At 51.8% G+C, this 16587-nt stretch overlaps 2 protein-coding genes across 4 annotated transcripts in view; one reads left to right on the forward strand and one right to left on the reverse strand.

Annotated features, from left to right (window-relative positions):
- The window catches only part of NCAPD3 (non-SMC condensin II complex subunit D3), a 57259-nt gene extending 52378 nt beyond the window's left edge, over positions 1–4881 (reverse strand). For 2 of the 3 annotated variants that reach the window (XM_024756876.1, XM_024756875.1), the window contains exons 1-2: positions 4781–4881; positions 2340–2494 (exon numbers count right to left, since the gene is read on the reverse strand). In XM_024756876.1, the coding sequence (XP_024612644.1) occupies positions 2340–2494; positions 4781–4844 (219 nt within the window). In that variant the 5' untranslated portion in view covers positions 4845–4881. Of the gene's footprint in view, positions 1–2339; positions 2529–4780 lie in introns of all 3 variants that reach the window. The other variant, XM_024756877.1, reaches the window with a different exon arrangement.
- Positions 4843–16587, forward strand: part of VPS26B (VPS26 retromer complex component B) — a 17741-nt gene continuing 5996 nt past the window's right edge. The window contains exons 1-4 of the mRNA XM_024756880.1: positions 4843–5035; positions 5574–5694; positions 12161–12239; positions 13279–13502. Of these exons, the coding sequence (XP_024612648.1) occupies positions 4843–5035; positions 5574–5694; positions 12161–12239; positions 13279–13502 (617 nt within the window). The remainder of the gene's footprint in view (positions 5036–5573; positions 5695–12160; positions 12240–13278; positions 13503–16587) is intronic.

A 16587-nucleotide genomic window follows, 5' to 3' on the forward strand; every position in this document is an offset into this window, starting at 1 on the left:
CCCTGGTTGGGGAACTAAGATCCCACAAGCTGCATGGCGTGACCAAAACAAAACAAAAAAATTACAAAGATAAATAACTATACAAGAAACTTAATTAACCTTTCAAAATAACTTTGGGTAAGTTTGAAGCACATATATTTCTGAAATTACTATACCTAAAAGCTATACCAAGACTATGGGGGCACCCTATATCAGTAATTATGCAAACAAGTTACTCTCCATGTATGTCAAATGTACCCCAATTCATTTATCACTCAAATTACTAACTGAAGAAATCAGAGCAACTTATTTAAATTGAAATGTTCTATGGGCAATGGGAGCAGGAGAGGAAATACTGGAAAGTGTCTCCCTCAAGAGATTTCAGAAATAGCCTAGGTAAGACAGGAAATAAACCCTAGAGCATAAACCACAATCTTATTAATTTTATCACTGTTCTATGCTTTTTCCTATTAAACATGTGAACAGGAAATAGGTTATTTGTATAAACCAAACATAGCAGGAACTAAATATGGTTTATTCTGGGCTACTTTAAAAAAACATAAGCTCACAAAAGTTCAAGAAATCAGACTTTGTATATACTGCTTCCCTGAAAAGACAGGGAAAACTCTCCTCTTTCCTTCACCACGAAGCTTCTGGAAGAAATGAGTTACATCCTCATTCCTAAGGCCATCTCAGCTCCACTCACCTGTAACTGTGACCCTGGGGGACCCAATCACCTCTGCAGCATTTCATACCTGATAAAAGCTAAGTTCACAAAACTCTATTAACTCCATTTGAAAAAAAGGCCCTAGTTGTTAGCCCTCCTCCCCAATTTCCACAACCATAACTCCAGACCATGCCGTAACACACATTTAAAAAAACAGATGAGCAAAACACAGCTGAACAGTTGGCTGTTGAACAACACAGGGCAAGTCGAAAGTCCTTGTGGAATTCATAGCCGGCCCTCTGCAGACACAGTTCCTCCACATCCATGGTTCTGCATCCGCAGACAACTGGAATCGTGGAGTCCTGTAGTTACTACTGAAAAACTCTCCACGTAAGTGGACCTGTGCAGTTCAAACCCGTGTTGTTCAAGGGTCAGCTGTACTGTCCCCAGGGACCTCCCTGTGTATAGCATTTCCCACTTCAGTCCATCTTCGGTTAAGAACATCCGTCTGAAACATCTCTTCAAGTCCCTTAGTCTACTGCTCACTAGAACCTCTTCCTCCGAGAGCTGGATGTGAGAATGACTGGGTTAATCTATGTATGATGCTTAGACCTGAACCTTGTATACCACAAACACCTCACCCTCGAACCCCACTGTGGACCCCACTTACAGCTCAGTCCTGTGTGCCCCGCCCTGCCCCCATCCCCTCGGCACCCGCTGCACGTCCGCACTGTGATGATCCCTCCGTAGGCTACCCTAGGACCCGCATTACTGCAGTCAACATTCCATCCATTTGTGAAGACTTGCCTCCAGCTAGCTACTTTCTTTCTGGGACCCACCCAATCTCACCACGCTCGCTTTTCCATGCCCCTATGAGAGGGCACCTAACCTGCCCTAGAGCAGTTTTTACAATGCAGACTCTGGTGGCCTGGTGCTTCTCCATGCCTGCGGATGTGGTCGCTGGACATGCCTGGCCAGTGCAACGCGAATGGGCGCCCCAAGAGCCAGCGCTTAATTCTCCCCTCTCCCCCAGGTAGGGGGAGTACCTTAACCATCATGTTACCTGCCGAGGTACTTCATGCAGTACTCAGCATTATGCTTAATGAATGTTTAACAGGATGATTTAATTTTTGAACAGCTACATGAAACCTCTAACTGAAATATTTTTGGTAATTTAGATCTTTCAGAGATGTTAATATCTAAGTATTCTTTGTTCTGCTTTAAAGTCCGCTCAGTTTTTGAAAAGCAGTTAATGATCTAAACAGTAATAGGTAGAACTCAGTATTTAAAGGAACTCTTTTTTCCATTTTTAATTCAACTCATCCCTTTTCAGTTTTATATCCAGCTTTCCTAAACTTAAGGCATGCCCGAATTGTTATTGCATTGTCCTTGGCCAACTTTTCCTATTTGGTTTATCTGCTTTCCCTCCTTGCCTTGGCCTTTATTCTTTTCCTTTAATTTACTGTTGTAAACAGTGGTCATGACTTGAAAAAGAATCACAGATTAATACCTTGAACCTCTGGAAGGAAAGCTATGAGGCTACCCCAATAAATGAACCACATTCTTTATGCCACTCTTTATCATACTCCTTCTGACCTATACACTAAAAAGACTAAGCTTTAGATGATAATAGGGCCTTTTATCTTCCACTTCTGACAACTAAATGGCTAGCTTAATTTTTTTTTTTTTTTACCTCTGTAGCTCCATGCTCTCCAGCAGCAAAAGTTAAAAGACTGTCATAGAGATTTGTGAATGCGCTCAGTCCGGTCTGCACGATCTCTGCTTCTATGGTGGGATCCAGAGGCTCAGTTTCCGTGAATTCCAGTTCCCATACTGTGCCCACCCATTCTAGTGGGAAAATGCAATGAAGTCAACAAATGTTCTATAATAAGAAAGACCAATAAGCTTTAGACGCTGAGTACATTCATGAAGAGAAAAGTTTACTAGTCACAACTCACATTTAACTATACCATACAGGTGAGGCAGATTTAGAAGGAAGCAGAAGAGGTTAGCACATCTTTTTTTAATCATTAACTGACAGCTGGCTATTAGGTTGGTCATCATCTAAAAATATCAAGAAGGAAAACACTTTTCAGATGTAACAGTTTGGGGGATGATCCAGCCTTCCCGTATGTTCAATCTGGAGAAGAGAAGGTTAATCAAAGGTAGCCTCAGCTGTCCCTTTGTGAAAGTCTTACGATCAAGTTAATAAACCCGAATAAAGTGTAGCACACAAAGGGACAGCTGAGGCAAATGACTATTTAACATGCTTTAATTATTCATTCACTCTTCCCTAACTGATTTCCTAACAAATAATCAGCTTCCTAAAAATGTTCTTGCATCTTTTCCTGCCTTTTCTCTCATACATTCTCCCACTTATTTTATATGCATATTTTTAAATGCACATCCATATTTCTGACCTCATTTCTGAATCGAAACTACGAAGTCCCAGTGATAAAAGATCTGGAATCAGAAAATCAATATATTCAACAAATGACAGCTGTTACCACGTCTACAATGGATAGGTGTTAAAGCCGTAGTAGACAGTACAACAGTAGAGAGCAGACGGAGACTATTCCTGGGGGAGGCTGCAGATGGAGACTATTCCTGGGGGATCCTTCAGCTGCTCCAACACGTGGGGGTTACCAGGGAAAGAGACACCGAGAAGGGCATCCCAGGCAGAGAGGACCCCATAACAAAGCACAAAAGGAAACAAAGTATCACCTGTTTAGAAACCAACACCACCGTAACAGCACTGAGCTCAGCTGTGAAGGGTGAGTTGTTATCAGCACTTACTCAGCAGGTAGTATAATGCGGCCGGTCCCTAGGGGCCTTCCCAGAACAGCCCCTCCCCCCATGCGCTCCGCCTGCCTTTGTCTGCAGAACAACTTGAGTCAAAGGATAAACTTAATGAGAAAATTGAGAAAATGCAGAAAGAGAAAAACAGTCAAGCAAAGCAAAATAATAATTAGCCAATAAACAAAGTCAAGGACCTTTAGTTCCTCCTCAAGGACTACAGATACTAGTCTGAGCCATGTCCTTTGAGCCATTTTGCAGACACTGAAACGCCCCCCCCCACAGGTGGGAGAACTCAACTGCTGCCCACAAGCGCGGTAGACGGGTTGGAACCAGGCTGATGATGCTGACCCCTGACTACCTCACCACCAACCAACCAATCAGAAGAATATTCACCAGGTGATCACACACCCTTCAACTCTCCTCCCTCACCCTGTCTTTAAACTCTTCCCCTGAAAGCCTTTGGGGAGTTGGGGTCTTTTAAGCACAAGCTGCCTGGACGCCTTGTCGGTTCCTGCAATGAAGGCTGCACTTTGCTTCACCACAACCGGGGGTCAGTAGATTGGCCTTGCCGCGCACGGGCCAAGTGGACCCAAGTTTGTTTTGTTAACAGCAGGTGCAGGTATTAAATCAATCTTCACGAACGCCCGCAAAGTAGATCTCAGAACCCCCATTTGACACAAGCGACCGAGGCCCGCGAGGCTCGGGTGCTCAGCGGCGGACCAAGGCACCGGCCCCAGGTCCGACTCCAGAGCTCAGCTCTGGAAAAAGAGCACCCGCAGGGACAGGTGAAGGCTCTCGCCGCAAACAGAGGCTGTGGTAACTCAGGAAGCCGGGGGAACCACTGAAGGGTCAGAGACCCGGCGGGTCACGCTGGCCTTTTCAAGGTGGTCCCGGAAGGGGTGTGGGGCCGGGTCGGGATGGAAGTGCTGGCACCAGAAGGGACAGGAGATGCCCCAAGCGCCAAGACGGGCCACAGCGAGAGCGCGGGTTGGACCGCAGCCTCGGGAGGCGGCGGGCGAGGCTGGGACGAGGGGCCGCCGCCACCAGAGGCTGGAGGTGGGGGAGGGGAGCACCTCCTGCCCTTCAGGGAGGATGGGCGCCCGGGGACGCCAGCCGCACCCCTGGGCCTCAAGTTCAGGAAGTCGGCCCGGCCCAACAAACAGACGCGCTGCCGAACCCTCGGCACCTGCGGGGCTGTCCGCGCAGACCCGGAGGCAAGGCCGAGAAGCAGGAGCACAGAGCGGAAGGAGCCCGCGGAGAAGCGCCAACGCCGCTGCCCGGCGCGACCCCTCCCCAACACCCCCCGCAGCCCCCAGGCCCCGGCCGCGTCCTCACCTGGACTGAGGTCCAGCGGGCACCAGGGCTGCAGAGCGCTCGCCAGGTCCCGCCAAGCCGCCATGACCGCCGCTCGCCTCAACTTTCAAAGCTGCTCCGGCGCGCGCGCCGAGAAGACCCAGCGGGCTCAGGGGGACACGGGGCTCGCACCAACCAATTACCGCGCCCCGCCGGTCCTTCCGCTGGCCAATCAGCAGGGCCTTCCGCCGCATGCGCAAAGAGTGAGGCGGGCCCAAACCCACCCACGCAGCCGAGGTAGGGGGTCGTTTTCAGCTTTTCCTCGGAACTGGGGGTCAAGAGCTAAACCTAATGTTGTCCTTCCTACCCCGTCTCCCTAAATGGGGACACTCTGAAGAGAATCTGAGGCAGGATACTTTTTTGTTGTAATTGTCACCTCTGCCCCCTGTCAAGCGGCATTTCGCGTGCGTGTCAAAGGGCCGCGTTTACCCCTCAGACAGCATCGAAGGTGTACACATTCGAGTGTGGGTGGCGGCCTACCGTTTACCGAACTAAATAAAGGAAAAGCAAAACAAGGCATTCAGAAAGGACATCTTTAGTTCTGAATTTTACGGGACATCTGGCCGGAGATCCAGAAGGAAGCCCTGGTCGCCATGTCAACTGCGGGAAAGCCGAGCGGCCCTCTCCCGGCGCGCATGCGCAGCGCGCACTCCGCCGGAGGCTCGGCGACCGAGCAGGAGAGGCGGGGGCGGGGGCATAACCCTGCTCCCTAACCCTTGCTTCCTAACCCCCGCCCCCATTACTTCGACTTCGTATCCCCTTTCCCCCGCCTCAGGCCGCGCAGCCTTGTTGCCCACCCGGGATCCGGGCTCCTTGTTCCTGCCCGGCCTTCGGTGCTGCTGGGCCCGCCCGCAGGTCGTGGCCACCGAGTCCCGCGGCCAGTCCACCCCTTTCTAGTACCTGTGTCCCGCCCGCCTCTCACATCCCACCTTCACCGGGAGCTGTTTGAGAAAGCAGCCCCGCGGGCTCCAGCGTCAGCCCCCTGTCCACCCAGCCGGCGTCCCTTAGACTTGATTAGAACCTAGCCTTCAGCAGACTCATCTTCTTAAAGAAATGATGCTCCTAAGACCCAAATTAAGTGGTCACAATTTCTCGAGGCTCTAACACTCTTCCACCATGAGTGTTAGCAGTTACAACTAGACAATAAAAGGCAATAGCTGTACCGAAGATCTGAGAGCTGCCAGTCAGCACGGGGTTGTTTCCAGTTCTCTTTGGACTGTGTTTATTAAAACTCGCAGGTGCTTCTGAAATAAATTGTCATTGTCATTCGTTCAGGGGTAGAGTCACAGTAAATACCCATGTGGCCTGAAAAGACCTCTGGCACAGAATTCATACCCCATACCAGGCTCTGCACATCTGGCCCTGGTGGAGGGGGGGGGGATTTCCTGCGAAAGCTCGTTGAATGCTCACTGTCATTCCCTGAGAGCCCTGCACAGAATCTTGCTCCCCTTTTACAGAGGCAGGAAATACTGGAGCCCTGGGAAAAGGCCGTGCGGCCTGCCTCTGCAGCCCAGTGCTCAGCCTGGAGTATTGGCTTCTGGTGTTTGAGAAAAGGAAATCAGGTTGAAGGCTGGCTGATCCTATAGGAACCTGTTTGTTGTTACTTTAAACCCAGAATACGAGTGGCCTGAAGGGGAGCTGAAGAGTGAGTTTCAGACCTTCTGCTCTCTTGCTTCCGGCTTGGATAGGGTTTCTCAACAGCAGTGCTGTCGACATTGTGGGCCTGATCATTCTTTATTGTGGGTGAGTGTTTAACAGCCTCCTCGGCCTCTACCCGCCAGATACTAGAACCACAGGAATGTCTTATATCCGTGTATGGTAAACTCACTCTTAGCAAAGAGCCACTGGGTAGACAGGATGAACCCACAGCATTCTGTGCTAGGCGTAAGATGTAAGAAGTGGAGAATTCCTTGCCTACTTAGAATTAGTATTTTTATGTCGTAGCTTTAAGGTTATTGCTGGATTCTTTGGTTCTGCAATGTGAGTGCAGACAGGCATGTCTAGCCAGTGTCTGTACCATCATTCCAGGGGGTGACACCTCGCCAATACATGAAAGGTAACCAGAGCGTCCCCTGCCCCCGTGTGCCCCAGCAGTTGTGAAATGAGCTGTTCAGGGGGGACACTGGCAAGGCCTCCCTGCAGTCTGAATGAAAGGGAGTTGATGAGGTGCCGTCCCTGCCCTGCCTTCTTGTCTGTCTCCTGGCATCCCAGGACAGCAGCCCTGCTCAGATTTCTAAGAACCTTTTGTTGCTTCCATTGATAACTCTCCCTGGGCCCCTGAGCACTCTGGGCTGAGTCCACCCTTGGCTTTGGGGAAGCTGTACCCCTCTCTGGGCCTCAGCTTTCTCACCTGTAAGACAAGGATAATAACAGAATCACCTTGTTGAGATGTGTAGGGACCAGGCTTTGTGCAGAGTGTGGTGTATTTGTCTCCTGTACCTGAGAGGCTCTGTGAACTGACCTCAGGGCACTGGAGCGAGGCTGGTGAGTAAGTTCCCCGTGGTTGTGGTCGTGTGGTTTTCTCCTTCGTTGCATTCTTGATGCTGCATGAAGTGGGTGGAACTTCGGTCGGGCTCTAAGGTCTGGCTGTACGGATGACGCACAGGATGGTCCTACAGCTGGACGGCGGTAAGAACGGCAATGTCACTGTGCTCTGGACACCTTCCTCGTCGGTTTCACTCAGAACTTTTCTTCTTACAAACCATAGTCTCTTGGATTTGCTTCTTTTTTCCTTCTTTCTTTCCTTCCTTCCCTGCTTCCTGGGAAGAGTTTCTGGGAAGAGTTCCACAGCTTGAAAATGAAGTGGTTTATGTAATTAACACTCCTATCCTTATGATTAATTTCTTTTTCCTGCTGATGAAAGTGTATGTGTCCATGGGGCTTCCCTGGTGGCGCCGTGGTTGAGAGTCCGCCTGCTGATGCAGGGGACGCGGGTTCGTGCCCCGGTCCGGGAAGATCCCACATGCCGCAGAGCGGCTGGGTCCGTGAGCCATGGCCTCTGAGCCTGCGCGTCCGGAGCCTGTGCTCCGCAACGGGAGAGGCCGCAGCAGTGAGAGGCCCGCGTACCACAAAAAAAAAAAAAAAAGTGTGTGTGTCCTGCCTATGTGTTCTGTAGAAGGACAGCCTGGTGCGTGATTGAGGGTCAAGCAGAGGGTTACTTAGGTTAGATAAGGCTCCGTTTATAAGGTACAGACTTCGAAAGTGTCTCATGAGGACTACTAGAGATCATCAATGTACGTGAAATGTAGGGTTTGGCACTCATCGCAAACACTCATAATCCCTGTTAAGCTGGATCCATCCAGAAGTTTCCAGGGGCCGGACCTTTAAAACGTCAGCCCTGATTCCTCTGCCGACAGCCCACGGGACTGTTCACACCAGGCCAGCCTCCCTGCACTTCCTGCCCGGTGTGTTCTCTCAGCAGGACGCGTACCAAAAAAAAAAAAAAAAAAAGTGTGTGTGTCCTGCCTATGTGTTCTGTAGAAGGACAGCCTGGTGCGTGATTGAGGGTCAAGCAGAGGGTTACTTAGGTTAGATAAGGCTCCGTTTATAAGGTACAGACTTCGAAAGTGTCTCATGAGGACTACTAGAGATCATCAATGTACGTGAAATGTAGGGTTTGGCACTCATCGCAAACACTCATAATCCCTGTTAAGCTGGATCCATCCAGAAGTTTCCAGGGGCCGGACCTTTAAAACGTCAGCCCTGATTCCTCTGCCGACAGCCCACGGGACTGTTCACACCAGGCCAGCCTCCCTGCACTTCCTGCCCGGTGTGTTCTCTCAGCAGGCACGCTCGCCCGAGGGAAAACCTGTGGAAGGGTCTCCCCGGAGTCCAGGCAGAGACAGCTGTCTGGTGATCGTTGCATCGGTCCTCTTCAGACCCCATTCCTCACAGCGGCCCAGCCCCTGCTCAGAAAAGCTCCTGTCTCGGTCTTGGTTTGGGAGGTGGGCAGGAAGGGGGGCCCTTCTGTCTGCTGGCCCTTCTCACACTGTCAGCTACTCTGGCAACCTCGTCCACACCCATCATTGCAGTGTCCTCTTAGACTCCGATGACTCCCAATCCTTTGTCCTCACCGGAACTCTCCCCTGCGTTTCATGCTTGGGTTTCTAACCGTCTGCTAGAGTCCCCCGCTGGATACCCCTCAGGTCCCTCAAAGACACATCCAAACCAGAAACCTTTTTCTCTTCCTGCTCCAGCCCCAGCCCTGCTGCTTCTCCTGTTTCTCCACTCTGGCCCGTCACCTGGGTCCATCCAGCCTCAGAAATCCGGGAGTCCTCGAGGCCCCTCCCTCCCCCTCCTACGCGTCCAACTGGAGTCTCAGTTTGTGTCCTCTCCAGCGGCTCTCTAGGGTATCTCGAGTCTGTGCTTCCTCTCCACTCTCGATACTGCTAACTTTGATGCTTCTGTGTATAGCAGCCGGACTGGCCTTCCTGCCTTTGTTTGCCTTTTCTTTCAGTTCATCTCTTGTAAGAGTGAACTTTCTAAACGTCAGTGCTGATATGGTCAGTCACCTCCTTAAAATTCTTCTTGTTGACTCCCTGCCGGTTGAAGGGGAGAAGTCATCCAGGTCTTTCCCAAGCTGCCTCTGCCTTTCTCCGGCCGAGTCTCTGCGACCCTTCACTCCTGCCACGTGTGCTTTCCTCAAAGTATCATGTTCCTTCTAGAGGGGTCTTGGCCTCTTCCCTTTGTATATAAATATCCTTCTGCAAAGAATGGCCTTCCACCCAAGCTCTCACTCATTCTTAAAGCCCAGCAGGCATGACACCCGTCAGAAAGCTTTCCCTGACCTCCCCTGGCTGACTGAAGCCCTTCTTCCGCCATTATTCTAGAGGCCTTGTGATTTCTCCCTTAACATAAGGAGTTAAGAGTTGTCAGGCCCCCATTCAGTGCTGCACCGACAGCTCAGGTGTTGCCCCTGATTCATCCACCTGTTGTGTGCATTTTTCTGTCCTCCTCCTGAAGTTTTTGAGCCATGTTGGGATTCTTCCTGTGTCTACTGTGCACTTCCCAGCGGCTTGGTCTGTGTTCCAACAACACCAGCAAATGTGTGGTGAGGGCACCCCCCATGTCACTCGATGGCCCATGTTTTTAGAAGAACACAGTGTGGCACGTAAGGAGTATTGAGGGAAGTTCTGTAATTAGAAGATGGAGAGACCATTTTTTAGGTGGAATCATTGGGGGAACACTTGAGGGTGTCAGGCCACCTTGGAGATGGATGGGGTTAAATTAACCAAAGGTAATTCGACAGTCACACTTGCAGAGGAGGGAGGACCTGAATACCCCTGCACTCCAAAGCCAGAGAGAGAACTTCTGGATTTTTTTTTTTTAAGGTTTTTAAAATAATGTCACTGGGTGAATCTAAACCCATCAGCCCCAGTCGAGCCTGTGCTGGTAAGACCCTGGAGGCCTTCTGTATTTTAATTCATGAAGCCATGAGTGCCAAGGGAGAGGCACACTGATTCTCACCTACTCACAGTCTGCTGCAGGGCCTGGAGTAGAGCAGCGGCTGGCTGGGCACAGGCAGCCCAGAGACGTTACTGTTCCCGCAGGCTTACCAGGCCCAGGAGGTCCAAGTGGACGTGGCGAGCGTGAATCTTGACCAGGTGGCCAGTCAGCAGACAGCAGCTGGGAAGAGCAGCCTGTTTGAAACAGGTCTTTTTGCCCTGGTTGGCTTAGGTTTCTTCCAAGACCAGCGTGAAGCCTAGCCCAGCAGCGCGTCTCAGGGCGCCTTTCACGGGATGACCCCGTGGGGCAGAGCTGGCTCACTTTCCTTCCAAAGTGGCAAATTCACTCCTCAGCCATTGGTGGCAAGTTTCGGTGAAAACATCCTGACTACAGAAGTCATTTCCTCCTGTTGGACGGAGACTGGGAAGTTACCTTAAGAAAGAACTGGTCAGTTCCTCCTTCTGGCTTGAAATGGCTGGTCGCTGTGGGCTTTTGAGGCTGGGGAGAACTCGGGGTAACTTGGGAAGAAAGAGGCAGTTGACAGTCTCTTTAGGGCAGACCTCCTGCTAGAACAGTCTTGGGTTTTCTGTTTTAATTTATGCAAGAGGAAACCAGACTTTCTGGCACGTAGTGAAGTACGGCTGCTATTTCTGCCCCTTTGCCCCACAATGTTTCCAGAAGTCTTGCAAATGGCTTATAAAGTGAACATTAAAAAGTCCAGTCAAGCCCCACTCAGACTATGCACCGGTCACTCTTTCATGATGTCTGGGGGGAGGCGGGGAAGCCCTGGGAGGACATGCCGCCAGGCAGGAAGGCCCTGTCCCCCCGGGGGGTCCCAGCCTGGCTTCTCTGCTGGGACCCCTGGTGCCAGCGGTCTGAGTGCTCTGTGAACACTGTGGATCCTTCTCTGGTTTGTTTCTCACGTTGCCTCTGAGGCTGTGTGAGCACATTTGTGTGTTTTTCCATCCTTCTCTTCCCATCTTTCTCGACTCCGGGATTTCCCACTTAAACTTCACAGACGTTGGGGCTTTGTTCCGCCTGCTTCTGTCCCCTGAAACTATGGCAGAATCCAGTGCTTGGGAACGGATGCACCACTTTCCCCAGTTAAGGGGTCAGTGCCCATCAACAGAGACTCCAGTAGCAAAGGACCAGCAAGAGTGAGTGGACGGGCCTTTGTCACAGGCTGGCCACTGGCTCTGTTCCTACCTGGTCACTGCACTTCCTTACCTTGGTTAGGAGCACAGTTGTTGGATTTCAAAACGAGGGATGGCTGTTCACCTTTCCCCAGCACCCCCTGCCCGGAAGGTTTGAACAGCCCTCCCCCTTTGGCGGCTTTGTGGGTCATCACTCCCTACCCAGAGCGCTGCCTGCTGCTTGATTCCACTTGGTGTTTGGAAGAGAAGGTGGATTGTTTGTAACGTAAGGTGAATCCAAGCGTAACTAGGTAGGAAATGAGCACAAACTGTGCTCACCGGGTGCACTGGGTGTGCATACAGAAGCAGCAGCGCTGGCTGGGGACTGACCGCACTGCTGCTTCCTCTCAAGCTGGACACACCTTAGGACAGAGCCCACTGCGCTTTCCGATACCTCGCTGCCTGGGGAGAAGAGGCTCTGGGGGTGGCGCTGTCAGGGTCAGCGGCCAGGGCAGCAAGGCCAAAAGCACCCCTGGAATCACGTTCCCCTCCCGAGCGTCCCCATGGCAGGCCTGGACACTGTGTTGGCTCTGGAAGGCAAGAGCTCTGGTTTCTTGAGCCCAAGAAGGCTTTGATCCTGGGGGGCTCAGACCTTTGCTGTCTGGGGTCCGCCCTAGCCCCGGATGCTCTGAGAGAGCTGGAGCACTGTGCTCCAGAGAGGCGGGCCAGGCCTGGTGGGCGGTTGTCCCAGGCACACCTCCCTGTGGCCCTGTCTCTCCCCAAGCAGCCAACAGCAGAAGCGACGAGAGTACACTGCCTGCTGCCCGTCCTGCTGCAGGGTGCCCATGGGTAGTGCCTTGACTGTAACGTGGCCACGCAGGGTCACAGTCGCTATTAAGTGTCCCTGCTGCACAACCAGGGACTGGGGGTGCCAGGAAGCTGGGGACATAGGCCTTATCTCTAACGACCACGCCTGGAGCAAAAGTTAGCACATAGCAGAGTACAAACAGGCATAAATAACCTAGGAGAAATAGGTGGCATGACTCATAATAAACAGCAGGACTGTTTCCAGAGGAGGACGGGTGAAGAGCAGTGCTCCTCAGTCTGTGGTCCCTGGACCAGCAGGAAGCATCTCTGGGAGTCTGTTAACAATGTCCATTCTCAGGCCCCACCCCAGACCCCCGGAATCAAAAACACTAGGGGTGGGGCCCAGCCGTCTGTGTGTTAACACAGCCCCCGGTGATTCTGATGTTCACAGAAGTCTGGGGACCCTGAGCTTAGACGTGGGGCATCATTACAGCCCCTCTGTCCCGTCGGCCACGTGGACTCCTCTCTGAAGGGCAGAGGCAGCTAATACTTCGGAGCATTTGCCGTCTCTTGAGTACCACTCCAAGTCCTTTACCTGCATCACCTCGTCCCGTGCTCACAACACCTGGAGTGCGTTTTGTCGCTACCCCCATTTCGCCAGGTCCTAGAAGTAGACGCAGTCCAGCGGGAGACCTGGGACCCTAGGCCAGTCGCCGACCCCACTGTGCCTCAGTTTCCTTGTCGGTTAAATGGGTGATAGGGCCGTCCTAGCTATCTCACAAGGTGGTTATGAGGACGATGTGACTGAATAACTATGCTTTCCGAAGTTAGAAGTAGTTTTAAATGTGTTTTAGGAGATGTGGCGTTTTGATCGCAGTCCCCCTGGTGTGTCCCTCACGGGTGCTGCCCGGTGCCCTGGAGCAGGAGTATGTCGGGTTCTGGCTGTGCTCCAGGGACAGGGTCTCTACGCAGGGTGTTTGGAAGGGGCGGGAGAGGGCACCCAGGGTTCTGGGCTCCAGTGCAGGGGCAGGGCAGGAAGCGAGGGAGCCATAAACCAGACTGGAGGCTCTGTGAGTTGGCGGGAGGCTCCTGTAGCTGGGAGCCCCCTCGCCGGGCCACATAGCTCAGGGTCTGGTAGAGGTGGTCGATGCTCTCCCTGCAGAACTCTACTACGACCGCGGGAACCACCACGAGTTCGTGTCCCTGGTGAAGGACCTGGCCCGGCCCGGAGAGGTCACCCAGTCGCAGGCCTTCGACTTTGAGTTCACCCACGTGGAGAAGCCCTATGAGTCCTACACTGGGCAGAACGTGAAGCTGCGGTAAGTGGCGCCCCCAGGGTGCCCCGTGTGGACGGACCCTGACTCTGTCCCGTTTCTGAGGCTCTGTGTGGCTGTAGGGAAGGTGTGCTGCCGGTGGAGGGGGGGCGGGGTGTGCAGTGGGCCTCCCTCCAGGAGGAGTGCTCCTGGCTTGTCTGTCCGTTTCTGGAGTGTCGGTATCCCCACCGTGGCCACTTTCGAGCCACTGACCCAGCGCCCCTGAGTGCAGACTTGAGAGGTATGCACCCGCCCCTCGACAGCACACTGCTGCACAGACACCAGACGTCACCACCACCACCCCCGGCCCAGGAGCAGAGAGGACTATGACACACCAGAATAGCTAGGATATTACCTTTGTTCTTAATAGAATTCATTTGATTGCAGGTGTCTATAATTTAATTTTAAATGTTGTGATTAACAGCTGATTCTGAAAGTTCCCGAAAGTTGGACACTCGGCTTTCACACACCCCTGGCTGGGCCTCAGGGCCACTGATCCTCATCCAGCTCTGCACGAGATGGTGGCGGAGTCCTGAGCTCTGTCACTTGAGAAGTGGGTCATAGATTTGGATTCTAATCCTAGACCCATCCTCTCCATATTTTGGGACAATGAGGGAGTAAAACGTAACACAGTAGGACAAGTTTTAAAACGTTAATACATACCTTTTAAGTACAGGGGATTGTTTTCCTTGTTCTAGTCTTGGAAACTCTGCAGGGGGGGACTGATTCCATGGCCTCCGGGGTATGTGATGTCACTCTGCGTGCCTGGCTCCAGGTCTTGGGTGTCACCTGAGGCCTGCATGTGGCATGGTGTGGGCTACTGCAAGCTCTCGCCTCTCCCGTCAGAAGAGGGGCTGCAGGCTCTCCTTTCCAGCCTGTGCAGAGAGGTCTAAGCACCGGTGCTGCCCCACTTCAGCAGCGTTGCGTGACTGCACTCGGAAGGGCAGCAACAGTGAGGAGTATCTAGTCATCACTTAAGCTGGGCTTGGGGCTTATTGCTATTGAATTTGATGTTTTGCAGTGGACTTCTCATAAACGTTCTTATGTCAGGAAGAAAGGTGTTGAAAACAGTATGGTGCTTCTTCAAACTAGAATTACCTTATGATTCATCAATTCCACTTCTGTGTATAATCCCAAAGAAGTGAAACAAGGACTCAAACAGATTTATGTGTACTCACATTTGTAGCGGCCTTATTCACCATAGCCAAAAAATGGATACAACCCAAGTGTCTATGAGTAGATGAGTGGATGAACAACATGTGTATCCACACAGTGGAATAGTATTCAGCCTTGAAAAGGGGGAGATCCCGACACCTGCTACGGCATGGATGAGCCTTGAGAACATTGTTCTCAGTGACATAAGCCAGATACAAAGAGACAAACACTGATTCCACATTTTTAAGCAGTTAGATAGTCAAAACCATAGAGGTAGAAAGTAGAATGGTGGTTGCCAGGGGCTGGGGAAAGGGGCTGGGGAGTTAGTGGTTGATGGGGCAGAGTTTCAGTTGGGGAAGGTGAACACGTGGAGATGGACAGTGGTGACCGTGCCCAGCACCTTGAGTGTACTTAATGCCACTGAACTGTGCACGTAAAGATGGTTACATTGTGTTATATATATTGGAGGGGAAGAAAAAACTCTTCCCTCCACCATGTCAGGTTCATTGGCGGGGGCTCTGCAAGTCGGACGGATGGAAGACGGATTGGCCAGAGGCAAGCAAGCAGCTGTATTCCCGTGTGTATTGTGCTCCCACCTGAGCTCTGCCCGGTGACTGAGGGGCAGTTGAACTTGGGCTTATGCAGCATCTTAACAGAGAAGTGAAGAGGCAGAGAAAGGGCCCTGCGGCTCGAGTTGTGGGAAGCACGGGGAGAGGCTTGCTTTGGTGAGGAACGCTCTATGGGTGGCACCCCCAGCAGCTCCCAGGCTGCGCAGCCTCTCCTGGTGGAGAGGGCCCCAGAGCCTGTCTTGTGTGCACTGTTTCCCTGTTGCTTTCAGCTCAATAGAACCCTCGTGCCAGAGTGGCATGTTTTGGGGTGCATGCTCTGCACCCTGTATTTTGTATTTTATCACAATGAAAGAAGTGTTACTGTCTAAATTAGACAAAGACTTTCGGATTCATGCTGAGAAAGGAGGTAAAATCGGGAACATTAGTTAATGGAAGATGTAAGTTCCAGATTAAGGGCTTGTTTCTTATTACAGGCAGAGGGGAAACATGAAAAGATTATTTTGGACTCCTTTTCCTTTGCTTTTAGGCAGGGCGGTGGTTCTGTTAGAAGACTGAAGTCACTATGTCACATTTGATGGGTGGGTGGAGTGTTGGGTCAAGGCTGTGGGAAGGCTTGTGTGAGGTCCTGAGTTTTCCTTTAGTGGACACCATGGGAACAGGCAGAAAACAAGGAATTTAATAGACGCCAGCAGAATTGACCATTGAGTGGAGATGCAGACATAGGGCCATCAGAAGGAGGAGATGACCTGTGAGGCGATTCATCCAGTTCCAGGGAGGAGTTTGAAGCACTGGCAGAACAGACAATTGGAAATGCAAGCCTGTCGCTCAGGACAGAGGAATGCACTGTCGGAAATCACCTGCTCAGAGGTGGTAATTGATAGGTTTTTCCAGGAGGGGAGCTGTGGGAGAGGAGAGCCCGGGACCTACTGGGACTCTTGGGGACCCTACTGGGACTCTTGGGGACGGAGGAGGAGTGGGGTGATGCTTGAATGAGAAGGGAGTGTTTTACGCTCTAATGCAGAGCTGATGCCAAAAGAAAGCGCCCCTGGACTTGGCAGCTGTGAGCCCTGTGCTCCCTTTGGGAGGGCAGCTCCTGTTGGGTGGTAGAGACGGAAGCTGGGGCGAGGCGTAGGGGCTGGGGACGAAGCTGCAGGGTTAGAGCAGGACCCCCGGACCGCTGTCTCTGAGTAAAGGTAGAGTGTGGGCCCTGGGGAGTGTCATGGGGATTGATGGCTTTGGGACTTTTTATAAACTCAGGAAGAAGCTTTAGCTGGAGAGAGATTGGATGTGTTGAGAAAGTTGGGAAGTTGAAGCATCAGGATGCCAGACAGTAGTTCTCTACCAAGGGTCCTGTGTTAGAATCATTG

This window comes from Neophocaena asiaeorientalis, unplaced genomic scaffold (genome assembly GCF_003031525.2).
Source record: "Neophocaena asiaeorientalis asiaeorientalis breed wild unplaced genomic scaffold, Neophocaena_asiaeorientalis_V1.1 scaffold424, whole genome shotgun sequence".
Lineage (NCBI taxonomy): Eukaryota > Metazoa > Chordata > Mammalia > Artiodactyla > Phocoenidae > Neophocaena > Neophocaena asiaeorientalis.